Source organism: Ctenopharyngodon idella, chromosome 10 (assembly GCF_019924925.1).
Source record: "Ctenopharyngodon idella isolate HZGC_01 chromosome 10, HZGC01, whole genome shotgun sequence".
Lineage (NCBI taxonomy): Eukaryota > Metazoa > Chordata > Actinopteri > Cypriniformes > Xenocyprididae > Ctenopharyngodon > Ctenopharyngodon idella.
The window spans coordinates 41,450,317-41,467,763 of record NC_067229.1 but is presented as its reverse complement, the minus strand read 5'-3'; the positions used below and the strand labels follow the sequence as shown (position 1 = coordinate 41,467,763).

General features: G+C 39.5%; 3 protein-coding genes across 3 annotated transcripts; all 3 read left to right on the top strand.

Moving 5' to 3' along the window:
* Positions 1 to 2,994: 2,994 nt before the first annotated feature.
* On the top strand, positions 2,995 to 3,993 carry LOC127521836 (olfactory receptor 51E2-like). The gene has a single exon (XM_051911283.1). It carries the CDS (start codon positions 2,995 to 2,997, stop codon positions 3,991 to 3,993), a length of 999 nt encoding a protein of 332 aa, XP_051767243.1.
* Positions 3,994 to 6,549: 2,556 nt separating this feature from the next.
* Positions 6,550 to 7,557, top strand: LOC127521830 (olfactory receptor 1496-like). The gene has a single exon (XM_051911277.1). It carries the CDS (start codon positions 6,550 to 6,552, stop codon positions 7,555 to 7,557), a length of 1,008 nt encoding a protein of 335 aa, XP_051767237.1.
* Positions 7,558 to 15,080: 7,523 nt separating this feature from the next.
* Positions 15,081 to 16,088, top strand: LOC127521828 (olfactory receptor 1496-like). Its single transcript, XM_051911275.1, has one exon. It carries the CDS (start codon positions 15,081 to 15,083, stop codon positions 16,086 to 16,088), a length of 1,008 nt encoding a protein of 335 aa, XP_051767235.1.
* Positions 16,089 to 17,447: the final 1,359 nt, after the last annotated feature.

Genomic DNA, 17,447 nt, shown 5'->3' with positions numbered 1-17,447 from the left:
CCGTGGAAGCATGAGTTCACGTGCAGTTACTTGAATGCTTTTTATCAAAACATAGCCGACAGCTCATACATGCTCAAACATGTCTTCCCCTTTTCCGAGATCTTCACGCTGAGATGGAGAAATCTTCGGGAAGGCCATATTCAGCCCACATCCATCATACACAAGCAAACTATGCTGATGTGGAGAAGCTGCACCATACTACAGGTTTGGTTTTCCATGCCACAAAACAGACTGCCGCTGCAATTGGTTGATTCATGGGGGCTGTAGAGACAAACCTGGCCGACATCTGGGACAAATAAAAATGTTCTCCATGATGCACCAGTTTCGCTTGCGCACCTCCTTGATGGCTATCGCTAGCGTAGGATGTGGCAGGACTCTTCTGAATCTGGAGAAGTATCATGTTGAGGCCCTGTCCTAGAGCTTGACGGGGTAGTAGTACTGAGTTTTTAGGCTCCCTTGAGCCTCTTTGACTGCTGCTTCTAGGCCTTCTCTTTTGTAAGAGAATTGTACATTAAGGCGTCTGCTTCCCAGAGCTCTGCCTGAATAGCAGTTCTGAGTCGTTAGGCTCTCTTTGAGCCTCCTTGGAATCTGCCCTGAGCATAAAACATAGTTAGGCCTTCTCTCGATTTAGAGAGTCATCATACTGAGGCCTCCTTTCTCTGAGCCAAATTATGCAGTAGCACTGAGTTGTAGGTTCTTTGTCTGAGCCTCTTCTGTTGCCCCTGGGTTGGAAGTGTTTTTTTTTTGTTTTGTTTTTTTACTATTTTTTGTCCGCTCCCCTGAGCTCCACCTGCTTGATAGTGTCAAGATGCTAGGCCCTCTTTGAAGCCTCCTTGACAGGCATTGAATGTAGCTAGGCCTCCCCTCTCTCTCTCTCTCTCTCTTTCTCTCTCTCATTGTTATGCCAAGGCCTCCTTCTTCCGAGCTCGGCCACTAGGTAAGTTGCTAGGCTTTCTGTGAGCCTCCTTGGATACTGAACTTAAACCTGAGCATTGCTAGGTCTCCTCTCACTATAGAGAGTTATCCTGCTGAGACCTCCGTTCCCCAGAGCTCCGCTGGGATAGCAATTCCTAATTGTAGTTTCTCTGTGAGCTTCCTTGGAATCTGTCCTGAGTGTGGAATGTAGTTAGCCCTCCTCCCACTTTAGCGAGTTGTCATGCTGAGGCCTCCGTTCTTAGAACTTGGCTAGGCAGTACGGTAGTATGCCAGGTTGTATGCTCTCTGTGAGTTTCTTTGGCTACTGACCTTAGTGTGGAGTGTTATTAGGCCTCCTCTCCTTATGAGAGTCATTGTACTGAGGCCTCTGCTCTGCAGAACTTCGTGGGCCAGTTGGACCAGGTTGTTAGGCTCTCTGGATCCTCCTTAATAGCTGTTCTTTATTAGGACGTGGTTAGGCTTCCTCCCACTTGAGTCAGTTTGCTGAAGCCTCTGTCCTTAGAGCCAAAATAAGTAGTAGTCCAGGTTGCTAGCTCTTACTGAGCTTTTTTGGCTGCTGCCTTTAGATTAGAACATTGCTAGGCCTCTTACTTGAGGCCTCTGCTGTTCAGCGCTCTGTCTGAACAGAAGTTCCAAGTGATTAGGTTCTCTGTGAGACTCCTTGGATGCTAGCCAGAATAGAGATCATAGTTAAGCCTCCTCTCGTTCAGAGTCATCCTGTTGAGGCCTCTCACTGTTTAGAAGCTCCGGTCTATGACAGTTTTCCCTTAAAGGTGTTTGTTGGAATACCAAGCTCTTGAGCTTGTTTGTAAGGGATTTTTTGGGCTCTGGCTATAGGGAAGTAGTCATGATGCTGGTATGTATTTTAGGGATAGGAACTCCTTTGACTTTGTCCGCCAATAAGGCACTCATTCCCTCAGCGTCGCAACATAGGTATTTGTTCCTCATAGTGCCCTGTAGGGGATGCAGTGTGAGTTCCCATTTGAAAGGGAATGTGTCAGGTTACGCATTAGGTACAATAGAGAATAAATGTTGAAATGTAGTGTTTTTTATTGAATATGAGGGAGATCTGTTGGTGTTTAATGTTCTGTTATGTTGGGATTTAAAGGGTTTTTGTTGTCTGTGGTTTGGGGGTCACCATTGTGATGAAGAGTAGAGCCTGTGTTTAGGTCATTAAGAACAAACTCAAACCTATTGATGTTATGCTGCATGTCGCTTTATTTAAAGATGGTAACTGTGTAGTTGCCAATGCAGTGATGTCTATAGTTACATTAGCTCATGCATGTGTGCTATTGCCAGCTAATGGTTAACTCCAAAAGATTTGAGTTAAGTTGATGTATATAGGTTTAATTATTTCACTTTATTTAGCTGAGTTTTAGGTGCACAAAGTGTTTATTTGAACAGTGTTTAATTTAAATTAACAAATATTCTGTTTAGTAGACTCAAATGAAATAAGTTCACAGTAATAATATACTCACATTACTAACACAGTATAAATCATTTTTGAAGTTAAATGGTCTGAGGCAATTTACAGTGATTTTTAATTTTTTTATTTTTTATATATATGTATTATATATATATATATATATATATATATATTTTTTTTTTTTTAACAGATTATCTATGTTTCGAAAGTACTTTTCTGTTTTTTAATAGACATTTTCTGGAAACTATTGCCAGAAAATCCAAAGATTTTGCTGTATTTTCATAGATTTACCCTCTCTTCTTCAAGTCTATAGGGAGAAGGGATGATCCATGAAAGTCCCAAGAGAGACTGATTTAATATAAATGTGTCTGATTACTCGTAGAATATTGTCATTCTAGCAGCTTTAGAGAAGGTAGAGTATAAACCACGTGCTTTCTCTGTTTCTATCTAATGAATTTACTACAAAGACAAAACAGTTTTATTATTATTTTAATATTATTGTCAAAGAACATTTAAGACTGTTTATTCATTAATGTACTGTGACTGGGAATTAAATCATTATTTGAATATTCTCTGTGCATTTCCATAACAGTTCTTCTTTACAGGTCACAACAAGTCAGACAGCAGCTATCATGAGCTCCATGCAATCAGACTCCACTGCAAATGTGACCTTTGTTCGTCCTGCAACATTTTTCATTAGTGACTTTTCTGATGTCCCACATGCAAAATATTACTATGTGTTCTTGTCTTTGGTGTATGTTGTGACTGTTTTAGGGAATTCATTTATCATGTGTATCATTTATTTGGCCCGCAGACTTCACACAGCCAAATACATTGCTGTTTTCCATCTGGCCCTTTCTGATCTGTGTGGAAGCTCGGCTTTAATTCCAAATATCATAGAAATGTTTTTATTTGATCATCAGGAGATTTCATATGAGTCGTGCTTAACAAATATGTTTTTTGTGTATCATTTCATGAATCTGCAGTCTTTGACACTTCTTGCTTTGGCTTATGACAGACTGGTTGCTATTTGTTTTCCTCTACAATATCATGCCATTGTAACCAAAACAGCCATGTTTCTGATCATAGGCGTGATGTGGATTGTGTCTGTAACATTTTTTTCTGTTCTTGTAGGTTTAGTGAATAGAATCTCTTTTTGTAGGTCTAATGTACTTAATAGTTATTTTTGTGACTATGCCCCAATCTGTAGACTAGCTTGTAACGATAATACGATAAATATTTTGATGGGTAAAATTTCTTATGGCCTGCTGATTTGCACACCGCTGATACTGATTGTCATCTCATATTTCTGCATTTCTTTGGCTCTGCTTAAGATTGCTCAAGGTGCTGAACGGATCAAAGCTATAAAAACCTGCACCTCACATCTCATGTTGGTGGCAATGTTTTATCTCCCTGTTTTTAGCAATATCATTGCAGCTGTAACAACACCTTTGCATCCAAATGTTCAAATAATTAACAATTCCCTGACACAGGCGATACCACCTATGCTGAATCCCATCATATACACTCTAAAGACAGAGGAGGTCATGCAATCCATAAAAGAACTGTACAAACGAAGCACAGTGAACACTACTACAAAAAGAGAAATTAAATGCAGTAGGCTAAATTAAAAATAACTACAGGATCTGATCAGTGTGTGAATAAGAAACACAATATTGTAATATTGTGTGTTAGCTGACTTTCATTACCTGCCTGAAAGAAAGATTTACTTGTACATTGATTACAAATATTTGACTGGTTTCATCAACTGTGATCATTTAATAAATATCTAATTTAACAGAGTTGATTGATTCTGTATGTAGATGTTGTAAGTAACACATTGGGTCATAAACAGGCTGTTTAAAGCCTCTGGGCTGAAGAAAGTTGCTTTGTGATTGCTTCCTTTATTCAAAACAATGTAAAAATAATTTCAGTCTAAAAATAGCTTTAAAAATATTCACATTTTTTATGCAGTGACTTTAAGTAACAATATGGTAAATGAAAAAACAAAAAACAAAACAACAACAACAACAACAACAACAACAAACATTTGCTTTCCATATAACAAATGTTTTAAAAAAATATTCTGTATAATGTTTGTTATCCTTATGAACAGAAATCTTCACCCTCCTGAGAATATTGTTTGAATGAACAGTCTTGAATATGTCATTTGCTGGCATTTGTTAGAGTTCTGCTAATTGTGACCTTCAGACAGTTTGTAAATTAAATACTGACAGCTTATTAATTTTTTTTTCTTGAGATCCCAGACCATGTAATGTTGGTATGCGCTTCTATTTACAAAAATCATTATATTAGGCCTTGTTTATTTATCAAAAGTAATACAGTAAATAACTACAAGCAATTACAAAACCCCATCACGTAGTCCACAGTATAATGCCAAATAGCAGTGTTCTGCCCACAACACAATGGCATACACAGAAAGGCAGCACCATACCACCCCACGGACAGAAAATTTGTTATGAAAGAATATTACTATAATATTATCACGGTTGGTGGCTGTAAGGAAAGTGCACGACGAAGGAGATACTCAAGGGTCTTTTAATCCAAGAAGCAAAACGTCAAACTGTAGAAAAACATGGAGGAAACAACCAAGAACACACTGACATCAAACAATGCAAGACAAGGAACAGACAGAAACTGAGGTAAATTCAATTAGGCCTATATTATAATGAGAACAGTAACTGAAATATGACGTAATGAGACATTCTGTAATGAGAAGTTCGTTTGTGGGGACTTTAATGGGGCATTAATTGGAAGCAAAGAAAAAAGAGGAGCTTTCTGGACAGTGGCACTGTTGCTTTACTTCTGCCCCTTCAGAAACCATAATCAGAAACCATAGTAACAAAACAAAGAAGAGAACACAGGCAGCCAGGGGTACATTTCCCAAAAGCATCGTTAGCCAACTAACATCGCAAGTTCCATCATTACTAACACAGTTCAATGATTTGGTATTTCCCGAAACCATAGCTCAAAGGAACATTCGCAAACTGCATCGCAAACTTGTGTGGTTGGAACGACAGCTCTCGAGCTGTGGTTAGAAGCATAGCTTCTTGTTTTTATGACATGTGGACTTAATAAATCATTATCTTGAGCAAAATAAGCAAGCTGACATTAAGTACAATGTATATCTTTTATTTCTAATATATATAAACGTCATTTACATATTTTAGTTTGTCAAGAAATTTTAAGCACTGTTTTTGAAGAGTGCACATGTGCGTACATGCTGTATTACGTAAGAACGAGCCTATTTTTGAATCTGTAAATAATGCAAAATAACTGAGAAAAATGAGAATTAGTCCTCAGATGCCATGTCTGTAATTTATAGCAAAAAAATCTAGCATGAATTTGATCTCCAACGGATTCATTTAAAGAAGTTATTACTCCACCACCTGCGTTACATCATTAACCAATGTGGCTGAACGACAGGTTTGTGACAATACTGTTTCGGGAAAAAGTCGTGACTAGCTAATTGATTTGTTCAACGATGCATCGTATCATGGTAGTGAAGCAGTGAGTTACGTCGTTGTATGGGAAACGCACAACGCACAAACGCAGAACAGTGAAAATGAAACCAAAACAGAACATGACATGACCTTGCATTTAGTTTTAAAATCAGTTGTACTTACTTGAAATCTTACATGAAACGCAATTAGGCCTATATTATAATGAAAATGCTGAAAAGTGACATAATGAGATGTTCTGTTATGAGAAGTTTGTTTGTGGGGGCTTTAATTGGGGGCATTAATTTGATGCAAAAAAGAAAAACAGTGGCACTGGACAGTGGCACTGTTGCTTTACTCCTGCCCCTTCTTGCTCGAGTCTATAGGGAGAAGCGTTGCTCCATCAACTAAAGTCATAAGATCAAGACAATGATCTATTATAAATGTATCCGATAGCTGGTAGAATAATGAGATCTGGCAGCTTAGTAGAAAGGTGAGTATAAACCATATGTGTCTTCTCTTTTCTCTCTAATCCTTTTACTACAATGAGCAATTACTTTATTAATATTAGTTCAGCTGGGTTATATCAAACAACATCTAAACATTTTTGTCTATAAATGCACTCTGAATGGGAAATGAAATCATTATTTGAATATTCTGTGTTATTGAGTGTATTTCTATAACAGTTCTTCATCACAGGTCACAAAAAGCCAGACAACAGCTATCATGAGCTCCACGCAGTCAAACTCCTCTGCAAATGTGACCTTTGTTCGTCCTGCAACATTTTTCATCAATTCTAATATTCCACATGCAAAGTACTACTATGTGTTCTTGTCTTTGGTGTATGTTGTGACTGTTTTAGGGAATTCATTTATCATGTATATCATTTATTTGGCCCGTAGACTTCACACTGCCAAATACATGGCTGTTTTCCATTTGGCCCTTACTGATCTGTTGGTAAGCTCAGCTTTGATTCCAAAAGTCATAGACACATTTTTATTTGAGCACCATGAGATTTCATATGAAGCGTGCTTGGAAAATTCATTTTTTGTATATCATTTCATGAACGTGGAGTCTTTGACACTACTTGTCTTGGCTTATGACAGACTGGTTGCAATTTGTTTTCCTCTACATTATCATGCCATTGTAACAAGAAAAACGATGTTTCTGATCATAGGCTTAATGTGGATTTTTTCTGTGACACAGTTTTCTGTACTTACAGGTTTGGTGAATAGACTCTCTTTTTGTATATCGAATGTGATTGATAGTTATTTTTGTGACCATGGCATTATCTATAGACTAGCTTGTAATGATAATTCTATAAATATTATGATGGTAAAAATTAATTTTGGTCTCCTGATTTGCACACCGCTGATACTGATCTTCATCTCATATTTCTGCATCGCTCTGGCTTTGCTTAAGATTGCTCATGGTGCTGAACGGATCAAAGCCATGAAAACCTGCACCTCACATCTCATGTTGGTGGCAATCAGTTATATCCCAATTTTATGCAATCATATTGCATCCTTTACAACACCTATCCATCCGAACATCCGGTTCATTAACAATTCCCTGACGCAGACAATACCACCTATGCTGAATCCCATCATATACACTCTAAAGTCAGACGAGGTCATGCAATCAATAAAAGATCTGTATAAACGAAACAAGGTGAACACTACAAAAAGAATGAAATGTAGTAGGAGAAATTCAAAACTAAAATTAGAGATTTAACCCTAATCAGCTGTGATCATTCAACAAATATCTAATTTAACAGAGTTGATTGATTTTGTATGTTTGATGTTGTAACAGAAACTGTGTTGTAAATAGGCCAAATATGTTTAAAACCTCAGGGTTGAAACCTAGCAGAGCTGCTTTGTGATTGCTTCCTTTGTATGAAAACAACATATAAAAAATTTCAGATTTAGAATTTATTCGGCATCATATTTGTTATCCTGATGAACAAACATATTCACACTCCAGAATATATTGATGTCTTGAATGAATCATTAGCTGGCATTTGTTTGAGCTCTGATGACTGTGACCCACAGACAGTTTCTGAATTAAATATCCAGGGATTGACTTTTTTTTTTTTTTGAGAGAGAGAGAGAGAGAGAGAGAGAGAGAGAGAGAGTGATCCTAGAAGTTGTAATGGAAGCATGTGTTTCAGGGAACTAAATCATTATATTCGACTTTGTTTATTTAACAAAAGAAAAACAAAAAAACAAAAAACACTATGCATAAACCCAGAATACAGTATACATGGTACAGTATTATGCCATATAATAGTGTGAATCTATAAACCCACACAGTAAACAACACAATAACATACCAAATGGCAATACACTATTTTAGGACTGCAAACACTAAATGATAATGAAAAGTCTTGATTACTCTTATCCGTGCGCTGTGCATGAAGAAAGTCCATGAGTAACGTCAATTTACAGCAGTTACAAAGTTTCTATGGTAAAACACAGTTGGAAAATCATTTCTGTGTACATTTATGGAATGTGTGATCACGGTTCTCCTCTCTAAAATGAGTGAAGCTGATCATGTATCATTCAGGGAGTGTGTTTAATCATCACAGACTCCTGCTTATCAACCACCCAGAATCCCCTTCTTAGGAAGTGGAGTGGGCTTTATTGTCACATGGGCCCACATTTTGCATGGGGAAACTCACAGCCTGTAATTTACTTTCCCGCTGAATTTGAGCCAAGATTTTTCTGCCTTTGAGCGTTCTCAGGAAACACACAGGCTGATGGCTGTGGCTTTGGCAGTGTGCCAACTGGGACTGCTTGATGTTCTCGCCCAGCACGGACGGCACCCCTTGGAAAACCCTTTGAAGTGTGTTTATAGGACTTGTTAAATAGTTGTCAAATTCACGAGTTCACACTTACATTAAGTAGAGTAAAAGTTATGCATATTTGGTGTGCTGTCCCTAGGGGGGGCTCCAAGCGCGGAAACTTTGGCCCGAACCCAGAGTACTCCCCCCAGTTGTGGTAAGAATAGTTAGAACTAGATGTGAGGAGATGGGGTGGTGAAAACATAGAGAAAACATATGTGCTCGACCAGGTGGACTCACTCTCGCGGCATCCGACGGGAGATCAAGACTCACGACATCGGACAGGTAAGCCTCGCTGGACGGGAAATGAGAAAACATGGACGCTCAACCGGGAGGGCACTTGCATCATTGGACGAGGACATCGCTGCTGCGGCAGTGGAGAAAATTTGCCAGAGAAACTTAGCTCCTGCGGGAGCGAGTAGGAAATGCTGCTGCGGCAGTGGAGAAAATTAGCCAGAGAATCTGAGCTCCTGCGGCAGCGAGGAGGTGATGCTGCTGCGACATTGTGTGTATCCTGATTAGTTAACCATCCACACCTGTTTCTTTTCTCCCTGATTATGTTCTCCCTCATTAGCTCCCTTATATAATCTCCCTGTTCTGTTCTGTGTTTGTCGGATCTCATCTTTATGTTAAAGTTGTGTACTTGCCAATCGGTGTTGGATATTATCTTGTGGATTAAACTAACCTGTTATCTGATCTTCTTCGTCTTGTTCTCATATTTATACATAACCAGCGTGACAGAAGATCCGACCAGATAAGTGTTAAGTGTGGCAGCATTTTTCCCATTTTTTTTGGTTTGGTTTTGTTTGTTTTTCCCCCATCATGGATATCCCCACTGTTCGTCATCTGTGTTTGGAGCAGGGGGAACAAACATTGGAGGAGCACACGCGGACCTTCTTAGAGACTGTCTATTTTACACACTACCTGGACAACTGCCTCTGCACTTTCTACCAGGTGAACTTGAATGGAGTTTGTTCCCCTGTCTGTGGCACTCCCGGTGCTGGGTGTGGCATTTTTGTGTGTGTGGGCAGCACATACGGTCCCTGAACTCCCAGCCAGTCCCAAACTCCCACCCAGCCTCCCTCTCCCACCTCCTCCCATCATCACCCATTCATCTTCCTCATCTCCGCTGCTTCCTGCCAGCCCCTCAGCTCACCCTCAGCCCACCATCTGTGATGTGGGCTCGCTGTGGGTCTGCCAGTCTACAGCTACATCATGGTCAGTGGATCCCCGGTCTTTGCCTCCAGCCTCCGCGACCAGGACTCCACCTCGGCCCCTCTGTTCACTAGCTCCTCCTTGGCTCCAACCTCCCTCATCTCCACTGTGGCCCATCAGTCCACCAGCTCCTCCGGGCTCCCTCCGGCTCCGCCTTGGTTGTTCATCGGCCTGCCTTTGCCTCAGGACTGCGCTCCTCTGGCATCGCCTCGTCCCTTCGTCCCTCTGGCTCCGTTGGCTTCCTCACTCCCTCCAGCTCCACCTTAGTCCTCTGTCACTCCGGCTCCACCGCGGCCTTCTGGATCCCCATCTGCGCCTCAGTTGCCAGAGCTGTCAGCATCGTCATGTCCCGCCGGATCGGCTCCACCATGGGCAGCCTGCCTGGCTGCAGTCTGGGTCCCACCTTACTCCTCCTGCTCCAAGTTCCTTATGTCTCCTTGGCTCCTCCCACCATCTGCTCAGCCCTGGTCCCTCCTGTTGGGTTGTTTGCCTGTCGTTCTGCCTAACCTTCACCTGCTCCTCGTCCTCCACCTGAGCCCCCACCCTCCCTCCCTCCACAGTTGGTCCATGTACGGCGTGAGGCTGCGCCTTCCGTGGAGGGGATGTACTGTCACTCTCATGGACTTTTGTCATGTTTACATTTAGTTCTGTCATGTCTTGTTCTGTTCATTTGCCCTCATTGTGTGTATCATGATTAGTTAACCATCCACACCTGTTTCTGTTCTCCCTGATTACATTCTCCCTCATTAGCTCCCTGATATAATCTCCCTGTTCTGTTCTGTGTTTGTCGGACCTTGTCTTTATGTTAAAGTTAAGTACTTGCCAATCGGTGTTGGATATTATCTTGTGGATTAAACTAATCTGTTATCTGATCTTCTTTGTCTTGTTCTCGTATTTATACATAACCAGCATGACAGAAGATCCGACCAACTCCCAGCCAGTCCCAAACTCCCACCCAGTGTGACATCTAGGAAGGTGAATGCGACCAGAAATATCCTATCGATTTTTCCTCGTGCAGTGAGGCCTGGAAATTAACTGTATCCAAGTTAATACCCAGAATTCAATGGATGTGGCAGGACCCATGGTTTTATCCTGGTCAATTGGAATGACAAGCTCATTGGAAACCCTGCGGGGTTGAGAGATTGATCATTAAATGTTTTTGTAAATATTCTTATTTTCTCTAGTTTTCCTCAAAGCGATAACATGCGCTTACGTGATGAGAAGCCTAAAACATGTTATAACCTGCGTTTATTCACCTCTTGACACTTCAATTTGATACTGTAATCATTGTTTGATTTTGGATGATCATCAAACAGCAAAGTAGTCTGATTTAGATGATCATTTGTTCTTTTATCCGTTGCTGGTTTGAGTGGCACACACACATTAATTTAGTGATGTTCAAAAGAGACTTGCTTATGGTAAAAGATAAAGAGGTTTGGATAGTAAAAATGTGCGCCGTCAATTTATTCAATCAAGTTCAATAATCAATAAATGACCACTAAACAATTACTCAAAATAAAATTCCATACTTTTCCAAACTGTGGAGGAACCCTCAACATAACAGTATATTTTCATCAGTTATCTGAGTCTTTACATTACTTACAGATATCTGTTCATTCTAAATCAGATACAGATAGGGTGGAATTTATTTGAATGCATTAGTGAGAATGAATGCATGTATGAATTTGTCCAACCAGTCTGTGCGGTGTCTCTTTAACAACAGTGAAGCTGGGTTTAAATTACTTCAAAACAGAAACACATATACGCTATATAACTTTCAGTTTCTAATCAATTTTGTTGATAAATCGCAGGACAGCGCTGTCAATAATTTCTTAATGATTCTGTGTGCGAATGTGCGTGTGATCTGACTGCGCTAGTGTGCAAGCTGTTGTTTGTACGCGTGCGTTTAAGATACAAGGAAGCAGTGCGTTAGTTTAGAATGGCAAATCACTTGAATGAAAACAATTAAAAACGTGTATTTCCTCTGATCAAAATCGAGTATCCAGATAGCATAAACAGTGCTCGTGATTTAGAGACTGAAGCGAAGCGAAATTCAACCAGGGGCAGAAAATGAACAGGATTTGAGCTGTGCTCTTGCGGTTTTGAGCCAGTGGGGGTGGAGAGCGGGAGCTGGCAGAAACTGAATCTGCGGCACGGCTTTCTGAGGGCCTGCTGCAGTGGCCTTCTTTCACGGGAAGAGGGCGGCATTGTCTGAGACGCAAGCTTGGTGCTCGAGGGGCCTTATTGTCCACTTCTTTATGGCTGGAATGATTAAATGGGCCGGAGTAGAGAAAGACGGGAAAGACATTGCGGATGTTTTGCCCGTGGTGGCGAGTAGGGATGCACCGATACCGATACTAGTATACCGATACTAGTAGATACGAGTACCGATACCGATACTAGTAGATACGAGTACAACGGCCCTGTTGTACTCGTACTCGTAAAAATACCCCCGATACCAAAGACCGATACGTCACGTGACGTAACTGACAGAATGACACAGACCAGAAGCGCGCGCGCTCTCTCTCTCTCTCTCTCTCGTTCTTGCGCGCGTCTCTCAGACAGCGCGAGATCAGTTCTCCTCGCGCCTGAATGGTCAAATGCACATAGTTGTCAAAATGTCCATCGTTTGGAGTATCTCACGTAAATACAGTCGGTTATGGCTTAAGTGGACGTAAACATTTGGATGAAAACAGGATATGTGTCAGTATGGATTCGGTCTTAAAGGGACCATAGCTTATATTTGTCCTTAATGTGAATAAAACAACAAAATAAGTTAAATAAATGTATGGTAAATAAACCTACTGTATCTGAAAAACAAGTTTATTTAATTTGTATCTCTATAGTATTTGTTGTATCGTTTGTAAATTTCTTTTTATATAACTACAATTATATATATATGTTGGTAATTATGCCCTTTGAAGGTTATTGGACAATGTGAAATTTTTTGCTCTTTAAGTTTGTGACAAGCGCATAAAAATTATAACTTTTTTTCATTAGAGTAATAATAAAGAAGCTGTCCTGCATTCATTAGTCTCACTTGTTGTACTGGGAAAACTGCAACATCACCAAAAAAAAAAAAAAAGAGAGAAAGAGAGAGAAATTAATAAATGTATAGGCATCGGTATCGGTATCAGCGAGTACTAGAAAAAAAGTACTTTAAAAAAATGGTATCGGTGCATCCCTAGTGGCGAGGGTAGGCCTCGGTGTGCTGGAACCGGTTTGTTTGGGCTGACGCCCGTGAGATAACGCAGAGGGATTGGCGGTGGTGCTAGGTGGAGGATAATTGCTCTTTAGGCCAGAGGATTGCGGTAAAGATTCCTCGAGGACGAAATATTTTTCATCGGACGGCAAGAGCTCGATTTCAGACATGTTGAGAACATAGGGCGGGGCCTAATGCTGATAAACTGTCAAACAAACAGAAGTAAGTCTGCTGTATATAAACCTCTTGTCATTAATTGAGCTAATTACCTGAATGTGCTCCACTTGTGTTAATTAGGTTAATTATCTAAACATGTGCACCTCCCGAATTTTGTTAATAAAACATCATTAGTTGGTGATCCTGGCGTGGCTGCCACACTATTGCGATTTAGACATTATATTGATAAGTCCTGTGATGTGTAAGGCACCGACACCGTAGCCGTTTTTTCATTACATTTGCTTTAAATATAACAGATGTTTTAGAAATGCTTCTGCATCATGTTTGTTATCCATATGAACAGACATATTCACACTCCAGAATCTATAAGGGCTTACGTACACAGTGAATAATAATTAACAAAACAAGGAACAGGTGTGAATACTAATTTGAAACCATAGTAACAAACAAAGACAAGAACTCAGGCAGCCAGAACAGTGAAAACGAACCAAAACAGAACATGACATGACCTTGCATTTAGTTTTAAAATCAGTTGTAGCTAATTGAAATCTTATATGAAACGCAATTAGGCCTATATTATAATGAAAACAGTAGGCTTGTTTGAGATACACCTCACCTCGCCTGAAATGTAACCGAGAGTAGGCGGCTGCAGTGAGGGGAGGAGTGAAAAAAGTGCAGGCAAGACGGACAGTTCTCTGTTCTCGTAATGGATCTGACACCTACGAGATCAAAGGCAGATATCGCGGGATTCACACTTGTGCGCTGTGTTGCTGATAAACTGGATGTAGTTTAAGTTCTGTTGCTTTTATATGAAAATAAACATAATGAACAATACACGCAAAGTACTTGTTATTTATTTCCATTCGAAAGATGTGTGTATCAATCATTTTTACTTTAATTATAGACATGTTTTTATATATATATTTTTTTATAAATGACAACAATCACATAACCCATAGAGAGATCGCACTGTCAGGGAGTTTGGGAATATTCACACATAATTTATACACATGAAATCATGATATTAGAGTTTTAAAATCAAACATTTTAAAAGAGATCAATACATCACGGTTGTTTAAACCAATAAGCATTAAGCTGTGTCGTCATCAATTCGTTTCCCATCGTGCTTTTGGTCAGCGCAGTCGGTGGAGAGCAACTGCATAATCCGACACGTCCGCCTTGCCCTCGCGAGACTTTTTTGACACACGTCGGCATGACATCAGAGCAAGGCGGCCCACCCTCGGACACGTTTCTAACCGGCATGCATCTTGCGGTGATCACGGGTGATCGGTTCTGCGCAGAATTTGCTCATCTCAAACAAGCCTAGTAACTGAAATGCAACATAATGAGATGTTCTGTAATGAGAAGTTCGTTTGTGAGGGCTTTAATTGGGGCATTAATTGGAGGCAAAAAAAAAGAGGTGCTTTCTGGACAGTGGCACTGTTGCTTTACTCCTGCCCCTTCTTGCTCAAGTCTATAGGGAGAAGCGTTGCTCCATCAACTAAAGTCCCAAGACCAAAACAATGATCTATTATAAATGTGTCCAATAGCTGGTAGAATAATACGATTCTGGCAGCTTAGTAGCAGGTTGAGTATAAACCATATGTTTCTTCTCTTTTCTCTCTAATCCTTTTACTACAATGAGCAATTACTTTATTAATATTAGTTCAATAGGGTTATATCAAAGAACATCTAAACCTTTTTTGTCTATAAATGCACTGTGACTGGAAAGGAAATCATTATTTGAATATTCTGTGTTATTGAGTGTATTTCTATAACAGTTCTTCATCACAGGTCACAAAAAGCCAGACAACAGCTATCATGAGCTCCACGCAGTCAAACTCCTCTGCAAATGTGACCTTTGTTCGTCCTGCAACATTTTTCATCTATTCTAATATTCCACATGCAAAGTACTACTATGTGTTCTTGTCTTTGGTGTATGTTGTGACTGTTTTAGGGAATTCATTTATCATGTATATCATTTATTTGGCCCGCAGACTTCACACACCCAAATACATGGCTGTTTTCCATTTGGCCCTTGCTGATCTGTGTGTAAGCTCGACTTTGATTCCAAAAGTCATAGACACATTTTTATTTGAGCACCATGAGATTTCATATGAAGCGTGCTTGGCAAATTCGTTTTTTGTATATCATTTCATGACCGTGGAGTCTTTGACACTAGTTGTCTTGGCTTATGACAGACTGGTTGCAATTTGTTTTCCTCTACATTATCATGCCATTGTAACAAGAAAAACAATGTTTCTGATCATATGCATAATGTGGATTTTTTCTGTGATACAGTTTTCTATACTTACAGCTTTGGTGAATAGACTATCTTTTTGTATATCGAATGTGATTGATAGTTATTTTTGTGACCATGGCATTATCTATAGACTAGCTTGTAATGATAATTCTATAAATATTATGATGGTAAAACTTAATTTTGGTCTCCTGATTTGCACACCGCTGATACTGATCTTGATCTCATATTTCTGCATCGCTCTGGCTTTGCTTAAGATTGCTCATGGTGCTGAACGAATCAAAGCCACGAAAACCTGCACCTCACATTTCATGTTGGTGGCAATCAGTTATATCCCAATTTTATGCAATCATATTGCATCCTTTACAACACCTATCCATCCGAACACCCGGTTCATTAACAATTCCCTGACGCAGACAATACCACCTATGCTGAATCCCATCATATACACTCTAAAGTCAGACGAGGTCATGCAATCAATAAAAGAACTGTATAAACGAAACAAGGTGAACACTGCAAAAAGAATGAAATGTATTAGGAGAAATTCAAAACTAAAATTACAGGTTTGAACCTAATCAGCTGTGATCATTCAACAAATATCTAATTTAACAGAGTTGATTGATTTTGTATGTTTGATGTTGTAACAGAAACTGTGTTGTAAACAGGCCAAATATGTTTAAAACCTCAGGGTTGAAACCTAGCAGAGCTGCTTTGTGATTGCTTCCTTTGTATGAAAACAACATATAAAAAATGTAAGATTTAGAATTGATTCTGCATCATGTTTGTTATTCTGATGAACAAACATATTCGGTAACACTTTATTTTAGGGTATTTTAACTAGTTGCTTATTTATCATGCATATTACTAGAACAGTGGTTTCCAACCACATTCCTGGAGGCCCACCAACACTGCACATTTTGCATGTCTCCTCAATCAAACACAGCTGATTAAGGTTATCAGCTCATTAGTAGTGATTTAAAGATCTAAAATGGCTGTGTCAGACAAAGGAGACATGCAAAATGTGCAGTGTTGGTGGGCCTCCAGGAATGTGGTTGGGAACCACTGTACTAGAATATTTGCTATTTATTAGTACTTATTAAGCACATATTAATGCCTTATTCTGCATGACCATATTCTACATTCTTAATCCTACCCAATACCTAAACTTAACAACTACCTTACTAACGATTAATAAGCAGTAAATTAGGAGTTTATTGAGGGAAAAGTTGTAGTTAATAGTTTATATGTGTTCCCTACACTAAAGTGTTACCACATATTCACACTCCAGAATATATTGATGTCTTGAATGAATCATTAGCTGGCATTTGTTTGAGCTCTGATGACTGTGGCCCACAGACAATTTCTGAATTAAATATCCAGGGATTGACTTTTTCTTTCTTTTTTTTTTTTTTGAGAGTGATCCTAGTAATGGAAGCATGTGTTTCAGGGAACTAAGTCATTATATTAGACCTTGTTTATTTAACAAACAAACAAAAAACACTATAGATAAACCCAGAATACAGTATACATGGTACAGTATTATGCCATATAATAGTGTGAATCTATAAACCCACACAGTAAACAACACAATACCATACCAGACGGCAAAACACTATTTTAGGACTGTAACAACTAATTGATTATGAAAAGTCTTGATTGCTCTTGTCTGTGCACTGGGCATGAAGAAAGTCCACAAGTAACACCAATTTACGACAGTTACAAAGTTTCTATGGTAAAACACATTTAGAAAATCATTTCGGTGGACATTTATGAAATGTGTGATCACGGTTCTCCTCTCTAAAATGAGTGGAGCTGATCATGTTTCATTCAGGGAGTGTGTTTAACCATCACAGACTCCTGCTTATCAACCACCCAGAATCCCCTTCTTAGGAAGTGGAGTGGGCTTTGTCACATGGGCCCACCTTTTG